Source organism: Pseudophryne corroboree, chromosome 9 (genome assembly GCF_028390025.1).
Source record: "Pseudophryne corroboree isolate aPseCor3 chromosome 9, aPseCor3.hap2, whole genome shotgun sequence".
Taxonomy (NCBI): Eukaryota; Metazoa; Chordata; class Amphibia; order Anura; family Myobatrachidae; genus Pseudophryne; species Pseudophryne corroboree.
In genome coordinates, this window is record NC_086452.1 from 39376373 (window position 1) to 39394413 (window position 18041).

Sequence of the window (18041 nt, forward strand, 5' to 3'; positions counted from 1 at the left end):
TACCTTTTGGCAATATATACACATAATACAGTCTGGAAAACTGTATATGTGTAAAACCCCCGCCATTTTTAGTCAGAAACAGGACAGAAGCCTGCCGCTGAGGGGGCCGGGCCTTCTTCCTCAGCACACCAGCGCCATTTTCTCTTCACAGCTCCGCTGGAAGGAAGCTCCCCAGGCTCTCCCCGGCAGTATCCTGGTACACAAAGGGTTAAAAGAGAGGGGGGGGGGGGGGGGCACATAAATTTAGGCGCAAAAATTTGTATATACAGCAGCTACTGGGTAAACACTGAGTTGTAGTGTAATCCATGGGTTATATAGCGCTGGGGTGTGTGCTGGCATACTCTCTCTCTGTCTCTCCAAAGGGCCTTGTGGGGGAACTGTCCTCAAATAGAGCATCCCCTGTGTGTGTGGTGTGTCGGTACGCGTGTGTCGACATGTCTGAGGTAAAAGGCTCCTCTAAGGAGGTGATAGAGCGGATATGTGTGTGAGAGGGTGTCTCCGTCGACAACGCCGACACCTGTTTGGATATGTGTAAGTGCTAAGGTGAATTTATTGCACAAAAGGTTAGGGAACAGACAGGAAATCTACCCATGTCTGTCCCTATGTCACAGAGACCTTCAGAGTCTCTCAATGCTCACTATCCATAATAACAAACACTGGTATCGACATGGAGTTTAACTCCACTGTCGACTACGATAATGCAAAGTTACAGCCAAGATGGCTATAAGGTATTCAATATATGATTATTGAAATAATAGATGATTTGCATATCACTGATGACTCATCTGTCCCTGACACGAGAGTACACATGTTTAAGGGGAAGAATACTGAGGTAAATTTCCCTCCTCTCATGAGGAAAAAGAGCGGGAATCTCCAGACAAGAGACGGCAGCTTCCCACAAGAGAATTCTCAGGCTGTATCCTTTCCCCACTAGGGCCAGGATGTGTTGAGAATCTTCCCCTAGGGTGTCCTGTTTGCACAGACGGTAGCACTTGCTATTCTCAGGGATCCTGCAGATAGCGTGCACATTCTAGTATACTACCCAGACCGGCGATTGTGTCGGCATGGGTTTATAGCGCTGTGGCAGCGTGGACAGGTACCTTATCAGCAGAGATTGAGACCCTAGTAAATATATTAAAGATGATGTCTTAAGTGATAGATATATAGTTATAAAGCATGCCCAAAGAGACATGAGTATACTGGGTCCTAGAGTCAAAGCTATGTCGATCTCTGCTTGACGTGTCCTGTAGAATATGCATTGGACAGATGATGCCGACTTAAGAGGCATATGGAAGGCTGAGGATTGTGTGGAGAAGGGTTCTCGGGCCTGGTCTCCACAGCTATAGCTGGTAATTCTGCTAGTTTGCCTTATATTCCTGCGCAGCCTAAGAAAGCACGACATTATTAAATGCAGCCTTTCGTATAAAGAAACAAGAAAGTCTGAGGGGCGTCCTTTCTTGTCAGAGCCGGGCAGCTAGTTCCCAGGAACAGAAGTCCTCCCCGGCCCCTACAAAAATCCACCAATGTCGCTGGGGCTCCACAGGTGGAGCTAGGCCCGGTGGGGACATGCCTTCGTAAGTTCAGCCACAAGTGGGTTCACTCCCTGTTCGATCCCTGGGCAATAGATATTGTGTCTTAGGGATACAAGCTGGACTGTGAGAAGATGCCCCCTCACCGACGGCCCTGCGGGCTTCCCCCCAAGAGAGGGAGCCAGTGTTATCTGCAATTCACAAATTGTATCTTTAACAGGTGGTGGTCAAGGGTCCCCTCCTTCAACAAGAGGGTGTTATTATTAGACCATGTTGTAATCCCGAAACCAGACGGTTCGGTCAGACCCATATTGAATTAAAAATCCCTGAACATATACCTGAGAAGGTTCAAGTTCAAGATGGAATCGCTAAGAGCGGTCAGTGCAAGCCTAAAAAGGGGGAGACTTTATTGTGAATTGGGACATAAGGGATGCATACCTTCAGGTCCCCATATATCCACCTCATTAGGCGTACCTCAGAATTGCGGTACGGGATTGTCATTACCAATTTCAGATGTTGCCGTTTGGTCTCTCCACAGCCCCGAGAATATTCACCATGGTAATGGCGGATATGATTGTGCTCCTGCGGAAGCAAGGTGTCACTATTATCACGTACTTGGACGATCTCCTCATAAAAGCGAGATCAAGAGAGCAGTTGCTGAACAGCGTATCACTTTCTCTGGAAGTGTAACGGCAACACGGCTGGATTCTATATATTCCAAAGTCGCAGTTGGTTTCTACAGCTCATCTGCCTCTCCTAGGCACGATCCTAGACACAGACCAGAAAAGGGTTATCTCCCGATAGAGAGAGCTCAGGAGCTCATGACACTGGTCAGGAATCTATTAAAACCAAAACAGGTGTCAGTGCATCACTGCACTCGAGTCCTGGGAAGGATGGTGGAATCATACGAGGCCATCCCCTTAGGCAGGTTCCATGCGAGGACCTTCCAATGGGACTTACTGGACAAGTGGTCTGGATCACCTCTTCAGATGCATCGGTTAATCACCCTATCCCCCAGGGCCAGGGTGTCTCTCCTGTGGTGGCTGCAGAGTGCTCACCTTCTCGAGGGCCGCAGATTCGGCATTCAGGACTGGATCCCGGTGACCACGGATGCAAGCCTCCGAGGGTGGGGGGCAGTTACACAGGGAAGAAATTTCCAAGGTCTGTGGTCAAGTCAACTGACTTGCCTTCACATCAATATCCTGGAACTAAGGGCCATATACAACGCCCTAAGTCAAGCGGAGATCCTGCTTCGCGACCAACCGGTTCTGATCCAGTCAGACCGCAGGGGTTCATGTAAACCGCTAAGGCGGCACAAGGAGCAGGGTGGCGAGGGTAGAAGCCACCAGAATTCTTTGCTGGGCGGAGAATCAAGTAAGCGCACTGTCAGCAGTGTTCGTTCCGGAAGTGGACATCTGGGAAGCAGACTTCCTCAGCAGGCACGACCTCCACCCGGGAAAGTGGGGACTTCATCAGGAAGTCTTCACGCAGTTTGCAAATTGATGGGAACTGCCTAAGGTGGACTAGATGGCGTCCCACCTCAATAAAAAGCTAAAAAAGGTTTTACGCCGGGTCAAGGGACCCTCAGGTGATAGCTGTGGTCGCACTAGTAACACCGTGGCTGTTCCAGTCGGTCTCTGTAGTCCCTCCTCTTCATCTCATACCCAAGGGCTGAGAATTGTAATAAAAGGAGGAGTGAAAACAATATTCTTTGCTCCGAATTGGCCAAGAAGGACTCGGTACCCGGAGCTGCAGAAAATGCTCTCAGAGGACTCAGGGCTTCTGCCTCTCAGACAGGACATGTTGCAACAGGGGCCCTGTCTGTTCCAAAATTTACCGCGGCTGCATTTGACGGCATGGCGGTTGAACGCCGGATCCTAGCGGAAAAGGGCATTCCGGATGCAGTTATTCCTACGCTGATAAAGGCTAGGAAAGACGTGACAGCAAGACTTTTTCACTGTATATGGCGAAAATAGGTTGCTTGGTGTGAGGCCGGGAAGGCCCTACAGAGGAATTCCAGCGGGGTCGATTCCTGCACTTCCTACAGTCAGGAGTGACTATGTGCCTAAAATTAGGATCCATAAAGGTCAAGATTTCGGCCCTATACATTTTCTCTAAAAATGAACTGGCTTCACTGCCTGAAGTTCAGACGTTGTTCCGGGGGTGCTGCATATTCAGCCTCCTTTTGTGCCACCGGTGGCACCTTGGGATCTTAACGTTGTGTTGGATTTCCTGAAATCCCACTGGTTTGAGCCACTTAAGACCATGGAGCTAAAATATCTCACGTGGAAAGTGGTCATGCTATTGGCCTTAGCTTCGGCTAGGCGTGTGTCAGTATTGGCGGTTTTGTCATGTAAAAACCCTTATCTGATCTTCCATATGGACAGGGCAGAATTGAGGACTCGTCCCCAATTTCTTCCTAGGGTGGTATCATTGTTTAATTTGAACCAGCCTATTGTGGTGCCTGCGGCTACTAGGGACTTGGAGGATTCCAAGTTGCTGGACGTAATCCGGGCTTTGAAAATTTATGTTTCCAGAAAGGCGGGAGTCAGAAAGTCTGACTCGCTGTTTATTCTGTATGCAGCCAACAAGGTTGGCGCTCCTGCTTTGAAGCAGACTATTGTTCGCTGGATCTATAGCATGATTCAGCTGGTTCACTCTGCGGCTGGATTGACGCATCCAAAATGGTGAAAGCCCATTCCACAAGGAAGGTGGGCTCTTCTTGGGCGGCTGCCCGAGGGGTCTCGGCTTTACAGCTTTGCCAAGCTGCTACTTGGTCGGGGTCAAACAAGTTTGCTAAGTTCTACAAGTTTGATACCCTGGTTGAGGAGGACCTTGAGTTTGCTCATGCGGTGCTGCAGAGTCATCCGCACTCTCCCGCCCGTTTGGGAGCTTTGGTATAATCCCCATGGTCCTTACGGAGTTCCCAGCATCCACTAGGACGTCAGAGAAAATAAGAATTTACTCACCGGTAATTCTATTTCTCGTAGTCCGTAGTGGATGCTGGGCGCCCGTCCCAAGTGCGGACTCTCTGCAATACATGTATATAGTTATTGCTTAACTAAAGGGTTATTGTTATGAGCCATCTGTTACTGAGGCTCAGTTGTTGTTCATACTGTTAACTGGGTATGGTTATCACAAGTTGTACGGTGTGATTGGTGTGGCTGGTATGAGTCTTACCCTGGATTCCAAATCCTTTCCTTGTTGTGTCAGCTCTTCCGGGCACAGTTTCCTTAACTGAGGTCTGGAGGAGGGGCATAGAGGGAGGAGCCAGTGCACACCAGATAGTACCTAATCTTTCTTTTAGAGTGCCCAGTCTCCTGCGGAGCCCGTCTATTCCCCATGGTCCTTACGGAGTTCCCAGCATCCACTACGGACTACGAGAAATAGAATTACCGGTGAGTAAATTCTTATTTTTTTGAGAAAAACAAAATGCAATCTTAGTTGTTATGATTTATGACTGACCATGTGACCAGCAGATGGCTAGTGATCATGTTGCTATGATGATGGGCCTATTTTTATGTGGTGGCCTGGAGCTGGAGCTCCATCCGCCCCATTGTTAATCTGGCCCTGAAGATATGGGACAGTGTGCATGTGCGCCCTAAAGCAGGCCACACTCTAAAATAGTTTGCAGATGTTCCGACAAAACGTTACGATGGGCAGAGTGAGTCTATGGATTTTTTTTAAGAACCAGCCGTCGTCTGTGAAAAATTGTTTCTCTCCATCATGTGAGGAGGTGTATGAAGCCATGGAGAGAGATAATGTAGAGACATTACTTCTGTCATTTAATTGACTGTGCTAAAAAATGCCATCGATTTCAGTGGGACAATTCTGCTTTTTGGAGACTGTCCCACCAGTAGGCCGCAGTGTCCCATGGGAAATGTGGGGGGGAGGGGTTTAGGTCTTAAGGGCCCCCCATACACTACAACTATATCATGCCAGCAGCCTCCCGGGGGGCAGGATCGGCTAAGATACATCGAATGCTTCCCATTTGCATACGATATATCTGGGCGATCCCAGCCATGCCCCCAGGTCTGACCAGATTGAATGTGCAGCACATTCAATCTGGAGGATCCGATGCTCACGGGAACGCGCATCGGATCGGTTCGGGAACACCTCTAAAATGCCCGATTTCAGCCGATATATCGGGCCGAATGCCCGAATTGGGCTGAAATCGGGAATTATCGCTCTAGTGTATGGGGCCCTTTAGGGAACACTCTTTCAGCCTGTACTCTGCAAGGGGGGGTTGGTGGCAGTAGCGCACGCATGCATGTGTTATATGTGTGTCTTTGTATGCGTGTTTGTGTTCTGTGTGTGTGCATATATGTACAGTAGGTGTGTGTTCTATGTGTTTGTGTGTATGTGTTATATATTTGTCTTTGTGTGTGGGGAAAATCCTGCGTTTGCCCCTGGGTGGAAGCGATTTCACACTGCTGTGATGGCGCAATGTTCGCAGTTCAGGGAGAGCCTGAGGTAGGGATGGACATCGCATTTCAGTAACCCCACCGATGTACTTCCTGCGTTGTTAGTGTTTTTACCATTCACTGGTGAATTTCCGATGCCACCGAATGGTGTAGAAGCGATGGCCATCACTGCGCGGCGCTATTGCGCTTACATGTATTATTGCCATACTTGCTGATATTTTGCGTCTCTCCTCTAGGAGACGCCCAGAGAGGAGACGCTGCTGGACACTTCAGGGGTGCGAGGGCGGCCTCTCAAGTTATGAGACCCCACCATAGCAAAAATAAGAATTTACTTACCGATAATTCTATTTCTCGGAGTCCGTAGTGGATGCTGGGGTTCCTGAAAGGACCATGGGGAATAGCGGCTCCGCAGGAGACAGGGCACAAAAGTAAAGCTTTTACAGGTCAGGTGGTGTGTACTGGCTCCTCCCCCCATGACCCTCCTCCAGACTCCAGTTAGGTACTGTGCCCGGACGAGCGTACACAATAAGGGAGGATTTTGAATCCCGGGTAAGACTCATACCAGCCACACCAATCACACCGTACAACTTGTGATCTAAACCCAGTTAACAGTATGATAACAGAGGAGCCTCTGAAAGATGGCTTCCTAAACAATAACCCGAATTAGTTAACAATAACTATGTACAAGTATTGCAGATAATCCGCACTTGGGATGGGCGCCCAGCATCCACTACGGACTCCGAGAAATAGAATTATCGGTAAGTAAATTCTTATTTTCTCTATCGTCCTAAGTGGATGCTGGGGTTCCTGAAAGGACCATGGGGATTATACCAAAGCTCCCAAACGGGCGGGAGAGTGCGGATGACTCTGCAGCACCGAATGAGAGAACTCCAGGTCCTCCTTTGCCAGGGTATCAAATTTGTAAAAATTTACAAACGTGTTCTCCCCTGACCACGTAGCTGCTCGGCAGAGTTGTAATGCCGAGACCCCTCGGGCAGCCGCCCAAGATGAGCCCACCTTCCTTGCGGAATGGGCCTTAACAGATTTAGACTGTGGCCGGCCTGCCACAGAATGTACAAGTTGAATTTTGTTACAAAACCAACGAGCAATCGACTGCTTAGAAACAGGTGCACCCAACTTGTTGGGTGCATACAGTATAAACAGCGAGTCAGATTTTCTGACTCCAGCCGTCCTTTAAATGTATATTTTTTAAGGCTCTGACAACGTCCAACAACTTGGAGTCCTTCAAGTCGTCTGTAGCCGCAGGCACTACAATAGGCTGGTTCAGGTGAAACGCTGATACCACCTTAGGGAGAAAATGCGGACGCGTCCGCAGCTCTGCCCTATGTCGAATGGAAAATTAAATAAGGGCTTTTATAAGACAAAGCCGCCAGTTCAGATACTCTCCCGGCCGAAGCCAGGGCCAGTAACATAGTCACTTTCCATGTGAGATATTTCAAATCCACATTCTTTAGTGGTTCAAACCAATTGGATTTGAGGAAATCTAAAACTACATTTAGATCCCACGGTGCCACCTTAGGCACCACAGGAGGCTGTATATGCAGTACTCCTTTGATAAAAATCTGGACCTCAGGGACTGAGGCCAATTCTTTGTGGAAGAATATTGATAGGGCCGAAATTTGAACCTTAATAGATCCCAATTTGAGACCCATAGACAATCCTGATTGCAGGAAATGTAGGAAAACGACCCAGTTGAAATTCCTCCATCGGAGCACTCCGCTGCTCGCACCACGCAACATATTTTCGCCAAATACGGCGATAATGCTTCGCGGTGACTTCCTTCCTTGCCTTTATCAAGGTAGGAATGACTTCTTCTGGAATGCCTTTTCCTTTTAGGATCTGGCATTCAACGCCATGCCGTCAAACGCAGCCGCGGTAAGTCTTGAAAAAGACAAGGACCCTGCTGAAGCAGGTCCCTTCTCAGAAGTAGAGGCCACGGATCGTCCGTGACCATCTCTTGAAGTTCCGGGTACCAAGTCCTTCTTGGCCAATCCGGAGCCACTAGTCTTACTCCTCTTTGCCGTATAATCCTCAATACCTTTGGTATGAGAGGCAGAGGAGGAAACACATATACCGACTGGTACACCCAAGGTGTTACCAGCTCGTCCACAGCTATTGCCTGCGGATCTCTTGACCTGGCGCAATACCTGTCCAGTGTTTTGTTGAGGCGAGACGCCATCATGTCCACCATTGGTTTTACCCAACGGTTTAATAGCATGTGGAAAACTTCTGGATGAAGTCCCCACTCTCCCGGGTGAAGGTCGTGTCTGCTGAGGAAGTCTGCTTCCCAGTTGTCCACGCCCGGGATGAATACTGCTGACAGTGCTATCACGTGATTCTCCGCCCAGCGAAGGATCCTGGCAGCTTCTGCCATTTCCCTCCTGCTTCTTGTGCCGCCCTGTCTGTTTACATGGGCGACTGCCGTGATGTTGTCCGACTGGATCAACACCGGTCTTCCTTGAAGCAGAGGTTCCGCCTGGCTTAGAGCATTGTAGATTGCTCTTAGTTCCAGAATGCTTATGTGAAGAGACTTTTTCAGGCTCGACCACACTCCCTGGAAATTTCTTCCCTGTGTGACTGCTCCCCAGCCTCTCAGGCTGGCATCCGTGGTCACCAGGATCCAATCCTGTATGCCGAATCTGCGGCCCTCCAATAGATGAGCCTCCTGCAACCACCACAGAAGGGATACCCTTGTCCTCGGCGACAGGGTTATCCGCAGGTGCATCTGAAGATGCGACCCTGACCATTTGTCCAACAGATCCCTTTGCATGGAATCTGCTGAAAGGGATTGCTTCGTAAGAAGCTACCATTTTTTCCCAGGACTCTTGTGCATTGATGTACAGACACCTTTCCTGGTTTTAGGAGGTTCCTGACCAGGTCAGATAACTCCTTGGCTTTTTCTTCGGGAAGAAAAACCTTTTTCTGAACTGTGTCCAGAATCATCCCCAGGAACAGCAGACGAGTTGTCGGCATTAATTGGGATTTTGGAATATTCAGAATCCATCCGTGCTGCTTTAGCACCTCTTGAGATAGTGCTAAACCCATCTCTAGCTGTTCTCTGGACCTTGCCCTTATTAGGAGATCGTCCAAGTATGGGATAATTAATACGCCTTTTCTTCGAAGAAGAAATATTATCTCGGCCATTACCTTTGTAAAGACCCGAGGTGCCGTGGACAAAGCAAACGGCAGCGTCTGAAACTGATAGTGACAGTTTTGTACAACGAACCTGAGGTACCCCTGGTGTGAGGGGTAATTGGAACGTGGAGATACGCATCCTTGATGTCCAAGGATACCATAAAGTCCCCTTCTTCCAGGTTCGCTATCACTGCTCTGAGTGACTCCATCTTGAACTTGAACTTCTTTATGTATAGGTTCAAGGACTTCAGATTTAGAATAGGCCTTACCGAGCCATCCGGCTTCGGTACCACAAATAGAGTGGAATAATACCCCTTCCCTTGTTGTAGAAGAGGTACCTTGACTATCACCTGCTGAGAATACAGCTTGTGAATGGCTTCCAAAACCGTCTCCCTTTCTGAGGGGGACGTTGGTAAAGCAGACTTCAGGAAACGGCGAGGTGGCTCTGTCTCTAATTTCAACCTGTACCCCTGAGATATTATCTGCAGGATCCAGGGATTTACCTGCGAGTGAGCCCACTGCGCGCTGTAATTTTTGAGACTACCGCCTACCGCCCCCGAGTCCGCTTGCGAAGCCCCAGCGTCATGCTGAGGCTTTTGTAGAAGCCGGGGAGGGCTTCTGTTCCTGGGAAGGAGCTGCCTGTTGCTGTCTCTTCCCTCGTCCTCTGCCTCGTGGCAGATATGAATAGCCCTTTGCTCTCTTATTTTTAAAGGAACGAAAGGGCTGCGGTTGAAAGGTCGGTGCCTTTTTCTGTTGGGGAGTGACTTGAGGTAGAAAGGTGGATTTCCCGGCCGTAGCCGTGGCCACCAAATCCGATAGACCGACCTCAAATAACTCCTCTACGCATCGCCTGTCCACTGTCGTGTCCATAAAGCTCTTCTGGCCGAAATGGACATAGCACTTACCCGTGATGCCAGTGTGCAGATATCTCTCTGTGCATCACGCATATAAAGAAATGCATCCTTTATTTGTTCTAACGACAGTAAAATATTGTCCCTGTCCAGGGTATCAATATTTTCGATCAGGGACTCTGACCAAACTACCCCAGCACTGCACATCCAGGCAGTCGCAATAGCTGGTCGTAGTATAACACCTGCATGTGTGTATATACCTTTTTGGATATTTTCCATCCTCCTATCTGATGGATCTTTAAGTGCGTCCGTCTCAGGAGAGGGTAACGCCACTTGTTTTGATAAGCGTGTTAGCGCTTTGTCCACCCTAGGAGGTGTTTCCCAGCGCTCCCTAACCTCTGGCGGGAAAGGGTATAAAGCCAATAACTTCTTTGAAATTAGCAGTTTTTTATCGGGGCACCCCACGCTTCATCACACACGTCATTTAATTCTTCTGATTCGGTAAAAACTACTGGTAGTTTTTTCACACCCCACATAATACCCTGTTTAGTGGTACCTGTAGTATCAGCTAAATGTAACATCTCCTTTATTGCCAAAATCATATAACGTGTGGCCCTACTGGAAAATACGGTTGATTCGTCACCTTCACCACCGGAATCAGTGCCTGTGTCTGGGTCTGTGTCGACCGACTGAGGCAAGGGACGTTTTACAGCCCCTGACGGTGTTTGAGGCGCCTGGACAGACACTAATTGAGTGTCCGGCCGCCTCATGTCGGCAAACGACTGCTTAAGCGAGTTGACGCTATCCCGTAATTCCACAAATAAAGGCATCCATTCTGGTGTCGACCCCCTAGGAGGTGACATCCTCATATTTGGCAATTGCTCCGCCTCCACACCAATAACGTCCTCATACATGTCGACACACACGTACCGACACACAGCAGACACACAGGGAATGCTCTATACGAAGACAGGACCCACTAGCCCTTTGGGGAGACAGAGGGAGAGTCTGCCAGCACACACCAAAAAGCGCTATATATGACAGGGATAGCCTTATGATTAAGTGCTCCCTTATAGCTGCTTTTATATTAATATATTGCCATTTATTCTGCCCCCCCTCTCTGTTATACCCTGTTTCTGTAGTGCAGTGCAGGGGAGAGACCTGGGAGCCTTCCTGACCAGCGGAGCTGTGACAGAAAATGGCGCCGTGTGCTGAGGAGATAGGCCCCGCCCCTTTTTCGGCGGGCTCGTCTCCCGCTATTTAGTACATTTAGGCAGGGGTAAATATCTCCATATAGCCTCTGGGGCTATATGTGAGGTATTTTTAGCCTTTTTAAAGGTTTTCATTTGCCTCCCAGGGCGCCCCCCCCCAGCGCCCTGCACCCTCAGTGACTGCCGTGTGAAGTGTGCTGAGAGGAAAATGGCGCACAGCTGCAGTGCTGTGCGCTACCTTAAGAAGACTGCAGGAGTCTTCAGCCGCCGATTCTGGACCTCTTCTTGCTTCAGCATCTGTGAGGGGGCCGGCGGCGTGGCTCCGGTGACCATCCAGGCTGTACCTGTGATCGTCCCTCTGGAGCTTCATGTCCAGTAGCCAAGAAGCCAATCCATCCTGCACGCAGGTGAGTTCACTTCTTCTCCCCTCTGTCCCTCGTTGCAGTGATCCTGTTGCCAGCAGGAATCACTGTAAAATAAAAAACCTAAGCTAAACTCTCTAAGCAGCTCTTTATGAGAGCCACCTAGAATTGCACCCTTCTCGGCCGGGCACAAAAATCTAACTGGAGTCTGGAGGAGGGTCATGGGGGGAGGAGCCAGTACACACCACCTGACCTGTAAAAGCTTTACTTTTGTGCCCTGTCTCCTGCGGAGCCGCTATTCCCCATGGTCCTTTCAGGAACCCCAGCATCCACTTAGGACGATAGAGAAAATGCCGTGATTTGCGGGTCCTACATACATCGCTGTGATACCTGTGATTATCTCCCCATCCCGCCCACTTCACTATTAAGTGAGCAGGGCGCAGGATATCTGCCTACTCCTCCGGGTGTACTGAGGACCAGGGGAGTCACAAGGGGGTTGCAGGCCGCACACGAGTGTCACCCTTTCAGGGAGGTGACACCAAAATGCTATTTCCTCCGCAGTGACAGGAGCGCCTGGAGTGATGCGACCGGGGGAGTCGGAAAACCGCGAGGCCACACCACAAAAGTGACATAAAAGGGGGGAGGGGCCTCCTGTAAGGCCACACTCCCTTTCCATTAAGTCCCGACTACGGGGGATGCAGTCAGGATGCCGGCGGTCAGAATACCAACGCCGGGATCCCGAATGCCGGCAGCGCCGCCACAACTATTTCCACTCCTGGGTGTCCATGACACCCATGGAGTGGCAATAGAACCTGTGGCGAGCGCTGTGAACCACCCTGCCGGCATTCGTCGCACTTGCCCCCCTGCCGGCATTTTGGCGGTCAAGATTCCGGCGTCGGTAGCCCGATCGCCTTGATCCCATACCCAACACGTCTACAGTGCATGTTAGGTGACATTCGTCGCACCAGGGGCGACTATCCACAAACTCGTGAGCTCTTGCAACTTCCGGGAGAGTAGGCAGGTACGAATTGTTTGCCCGTGAATGGATCACCGCCATGTTTATTATCTAATTATTCTTATGTGATGATTAGTTACTGCCACGTCAAAAGCTACAATGGTGGAAGCTCAGCCATCATTTGATGTCAGGCTTCAAGTGCCCAACATCTCCAGGGACCTGCCCAACATCTCCGGGGACCAGCCCAACATCTCCAGGGACCAGCCCAACATCTCCGGAGCACGGTTGCCATGATCCCCAGAGCGATGGCAACCGGGCCACGCCCCTTTCCCGCGAGGATGCGCCTCCCTTGTCGGGGGCGCGCTCTCGCAGGGACCCGATGACGTACATAAAACTCGCGCGCGTTGTGGGAGGTATCCGCAGCTCGTACGCCAATCTGGAATACAACGTGAGGAACAGGAAGTGACCCGGCTCAGCCGCGGCCTCCATCTCCCAGCATTCCCTGCGGCGCCCATTGTAAACAGGCGAGCTGCAGAACCATGTATGCAATGCACGACCGTGCCCGTGTCGCCGTGGCCCTGGCTATGGTGGCCCTTGTGCTAGACCAGAGGAGCAAGAGGAGGAGGAGGAGGAGATGCAGGGCAAAGGAGCAGCTGCGCAGGAGGAGGGGGCCCCAGGGGCCCCTGAGGCGTGGGATAAGGGACAATAACCCTGATGACTTCAGGGTCGCCTTGGGGCTGACAGACCCCGCTTTCCAGGAGCTGCTGCAGCTGGTGACCCCCTTCGCCAAAATGCAGAATCACGACGCGCGCCTACCCTCAGTCGTCAGCGCCGAGCAGAGATTGGCGGCGACGCTACGCTTCCTGGCTGCGGGACGTTCCTTGGAAGACATTAAGTCCTCGACGGACATATCCGTCCAGGATCTGGGCGACATAATCCCGGAGACGTGCGAGGCGATCATTCAGGCGCTGGAAGGGGAATACCTGAAGGTAAGTGCGCGGAAGCGCTCCGTCTAAGGGGTCAATTCAATTGGGTGCGATGTGCTATTTTCCAGCAGCGTTTGAACGCCGGCAGCAGCACCCCGATCTCGCACCCTGTGCCGGCTGGTTTCAGCCACAGCGCGCACAGAATTGCTCGGAGCCCTATGTGCAAAGTTTTGCAGTGTGACCTGCGACTGCGTGCGGCCTGGGTGCCGGTACCAGGGCTGGAAGGGACACGCAGACGCGGGAAGTGGGCATATAGGCCGTGACCACATTTCGGTAAGGGCGTGGTGTGGGCTGCAGGCGCAAAGTGTGACTGAAGGCCTATACACACTGGGCGATTTTGAGCTCTAAGTAGCTCACTTTTGGCATTTTGAGCTCAAACTCAGCCAGTGTGTAATGGCGGGCGGTGAGTGCTTTTGTGCGCTCCCGCAGCATTGCTGGCTGCCGTCGCCACTCGGGCTGTTTGAACAGTTTCCTACTGTGGAAAGTGCTTCAACTCCCCCCACGTGTGGGCACAGGGAAAAACACTCTGTGTGTATACACTGAGCTATTTTCCTGCCAGCAACAAAAAATATATTTGTGTGTGCTTAGCAAAGAGTTACAGATGCGCCAGTCTACTTGGTAGCTTATTATACCCTGCGTCCGGCCAGTAACTGCTTGCATTGTGCAATTTTTTTTAACATTTTGTGAACACACGCACATCAGACACATATGATACGGTAATGTGAAGGTGCCACAGTTAAGCCCCGTACACATGGGGGAGATGTGTGCTGAGCGATCTAGCACAGACTGCTCAGCGCGATGTGTGCTGAGCGAGGGGGGTGGCAGGGGGGACCGGTCATTTCACCCAGCGGTGAAATGAGTGATCTCACTAGATTTGGCATGCATGCAGGCCACATCTAGAGCCGGCGATAGCGATGCGCGGTTCTGTCGCCGGCACCCTACACACGGAGAGATCCGTGCTTAATTTCTAAGCAATCTAGTCAGATTGCTTAGAATTTAAGCACAGATCTCCGTGTGAATAGGTCGAGAAGATGCAGCATTTTATAAGGTGTGATTACGTTTGCTTTCAACTCAGAATCAGGCCCTAGAAACTAGTACAGGTCATTTTTATTTAGCAATAGAAAACATAAACCTTCAAATATTGATCAAATCTATACATGTTAAGGGGTTAATCCAATTAATTCTTCCCTGCATGTGAGAGGGGGTTCCATTGTGTTGAAATTTGCCCCATATTTGCAGCCCTATGGCACAGTAAAGGAGGGTACACACAGAGAGATCTGTGTTTAAAATCAAAGCAATCTGACTAGATTGCTTAGATTTTAAGCACGGATCTGCCGCATGTATGCCCCGCGCATCGCTATCGCCGGTGCTCAATCTAGCGGTTCACTCACTTCACCGTTGTGTGAAGTGAGCGGCCCCCCGTCCGACCGTCCCCTCGCTCAGCACACATCTCTCCTGTCAGTACCCCCCTTAAGTGTGGCATATACAGTAAGTTTTGGGTAATTGGATTCACCCTTTATAGAAGTATGGCTCATATGGAGAACCCTTTGGTGGGGCTTATTTGGTATTGCAGCATGGTTGTAGGGGCAGGTGTTGGGGTTGGGTATGAAATACCGGCTGTCGGAATGCCGGCAGTCACATGACCGACCGCAGAATCCCGACAATGAGGATCCTGGTAACGACAGGGGTATTTTACCCCACTCCTGTCCCCTACCCTAAGCCTTGGGGGATTGCTGCTAGGACAAACCCACGGGTAAGAGGGGGGGGGGGGGGGGGGTGCTGCGGCTAACCACCCCTCTAGTGCCTAAACCTAACCCTCCCCATTTCTTCCTGGGCCCTAACCCTGATACTCACATTTTGCATTTCTGGCGGCCGGTGTTCCAGCGCCAGTATCCCGAATGGTATCGGACTGCCGGGATACTGAACGCATCTCCAGATATAACTGTCCTGCCGTGGGCCATCATAGGGCATCTGATGTAATATACTGTTGTCCTTTTCAGTTGCCAATATAAAAGTTACCAGTCAGAATCCCATGAGAGATGCCAGCCAGGGGCCCCTGAATGCTGCCAGCCAGTGCCCGTTTTATGTAACCTCCCATTTATAAGCCTCTCTACATTGTGGTGTTTGAGGTTAGCGGTCCAGCTCACACCTATGCCATCACATTCGGCCTCTGGGAGTATTGACCATTATTCTGGCTTGATCCACCAGTGCTTTGGCCTGTGGGCCATTGTGGTATTATCTTGGACCCCTCACGTAAGGCTTTTTGCAGAGTTTGGCAGTAGAAGCCCTCAGTGCTGAGGCTATCTCAGCAGCTGACGACTAGAAGATCAAAGTGAAATGTATTTTGTTTTAATAGTTCTTCGGTTTAAAGCCTTTTTCCTTTCTTTACAGTTCCCTTCGACATGTGAGGAGTGGCAAGAGATCGCGCACAATTTTGAAGAAAAGTTTCATTTCCCAAATTGTGGTGGAGCCATCGGTGGCAAACATGTACGGATAATGCCTCCGGCCACCAGTGGGTCATACTTCTGTAACTACAGTGGGTTCTCTAGCATTCTTCTCACTGCTATTGTCAACGCGAATTCTGAATTTATCTTCGTGGATGTTGGCACAAATGATGGAGTGTCTGTCGGCGGCGCCTTGGAGCAGACTGTTCTCTACCATAAACTACAGAATGGTTCCTTAAACCTACCTTCTGTCAGACAAACCAAGCACGGCCTCAATTTCGTGTTTGTTGCCAGTGATGCCTTCGCCTTGCATTTGAATGTTCTAAAACCGTTCCCCCAAAGCGTCCTAACACCTGAAAGACGCGTTTTCAATGATAGACTATCACGAGCAAGGCGAGCGGTGGAAAACGCTTTCGGGATACTGAGTAATCGGTTCAGGATTTTCAGTACGTCCATAATGATGCACCCAGATAAAATCGACAAAGTAGTAGTGGCCTGCTGCGTGCTGCACAACTATTTAAGGCGCCAACAGCAGTCTGGTTCCCATGCAGCAGCGGAGGACTGTGTTGACGGTTTAAGATGGACCCCACCGGAGATCGACGAATCGGGAAATCCGACAGGTCACGCTAAAGTAAATCGGGACAGTTACGTGAACTATTTCAATGGGCCTGGTGTAGTGGGCCGGCAAGATAACATTGCCTTATAAATCTAACATACGTGCGTGTTATTGCCATGTTACAGCTGTGTAATACCTTTTTGTTTTTACATGTTATATGTTCTCGGTTAAAATTTGGACCATGTTAGTTTCCAATCTTCAGCATAACACTAAGGCTTGTGCCAATGGAAGATAACTTTTATGTTTTGCAAAAATAAATTTTTTGATCTGTTTAATTCATTTTTCTCTATTCATTTAATAAAATGATCGGTAAACAATAGATAGAATCTGGTTGGTTGCTATAGCCAACATCCAGGGCTGTTTTATATTCATTGTGCCTAAACTACGATAATCGTTCAGAATTTATTTATTAACAGTTTCTTATATAGCTCAGCAAATTCCGTTGCGCTTTACAATTGGACGGTCGCAAATTGCCAGGAGTGGAACGATGATCAGATTTGGAACCTTCAGTTGGCCTTACTGAAATCTAATTGCAACAATTCATACTACTAACCACCACTAAGACGCGTGGCCATACTATACACGGAGCATCCCAGTGTCTGCCATGCAATACAGTGAGCATTCTAGTCACAGTTATACTATACAGTGCATCTTAGTGACCGTTCTACAGTACAGAGAGCATTTTATTGAACGTTATACTATACAAGCAACTTTCCTGGTGGTGTCCCTAGTGGTCTCATAACCAAGTCACAGTATCCTAAGCTGCAGCCTGATCAGCCGATTGGTTCCAAAGGAAAGAAGAATGACTTTATCACGGCAGTCTTTACGTCTCCCATGTCAGCCCCTTGCTGAAAATATATAAGGCATCCTTACATCTGTCCCTTGTGACTCCCCACAATTCCTTGTGCCCTAGGCTGCAGCCTGATTGGCCTATTGGTTGATCAGGCATTGAAGGCGTGTACATTTATTCATAGTACCCCTACTGTAATTCAATTTCGCTTAAGTCACTTAGTGTTTCATAACATCACTCCTGCTGCGTACACCAGGAATGTGAATCTGTGTCCGTCGCAGAGCTTCTTTGCGCATACGCAAATTACAGCTGACCATTACAGCTCTGCGACTAGCATATCAAGGATGGTGAAACCATCGAATGGTAAAATGGCGATGGTTACGTGCCACCGCAAGGCATGATGCTATGGCGGCAAAGCTGTAGCAAATTTGGTTGCGTCCTTCCAACGGCCATGCCTAGCTGCGGTTCCCTCCCCTTCCCGTACCTGGGTCAGGTGTGGCTGGAATGTTACTAGAGGCATGGCTTCTCTGTGAGTACCGGAGATACTAAAATTTGCAGTACACAATACAATTACTGGCCGACTAGTGCAGATAATAAGCAACTGATTGGATTGGAGCAATTACAGTCAATGCGAAGTGAAGCAAACCCAAATAGAGGTCAATTCAGTTGTGGGTGATCTGCCATCGCAACGGTGCCACCAGCAACAGCACAAAATGC

The 18041-nt window shown here is 49.7% G+C and overlaps 1 protein-coding gene across 1 annotated transcript; it reads left to right on the forward strand.

The window, feature by feature from the left end:
- The first annotated feature begins 12897 nt into the window (after positions 1-12897).
- On the forward strand, positions 12898-16809 carry LOC134957364 (putative nuclease HARBI1). The gene is made up of 2 exons (XM_063939201.1): positions 12898-13477; positions 15866-16809. Exons 1-2 carry the CDS (start codon positions 13028-13030, stop codon positions 16622-16624), a joined length of 1209 nt encoding a protein of 402 aa, XP_063795271.1. The 5' UTR covers positions 12898-13027; the 3' UTR covers positions 16625-16809.
- The last annotated feature ends 1232 nt before the right edge of the window (positions 16810-18041 follow it).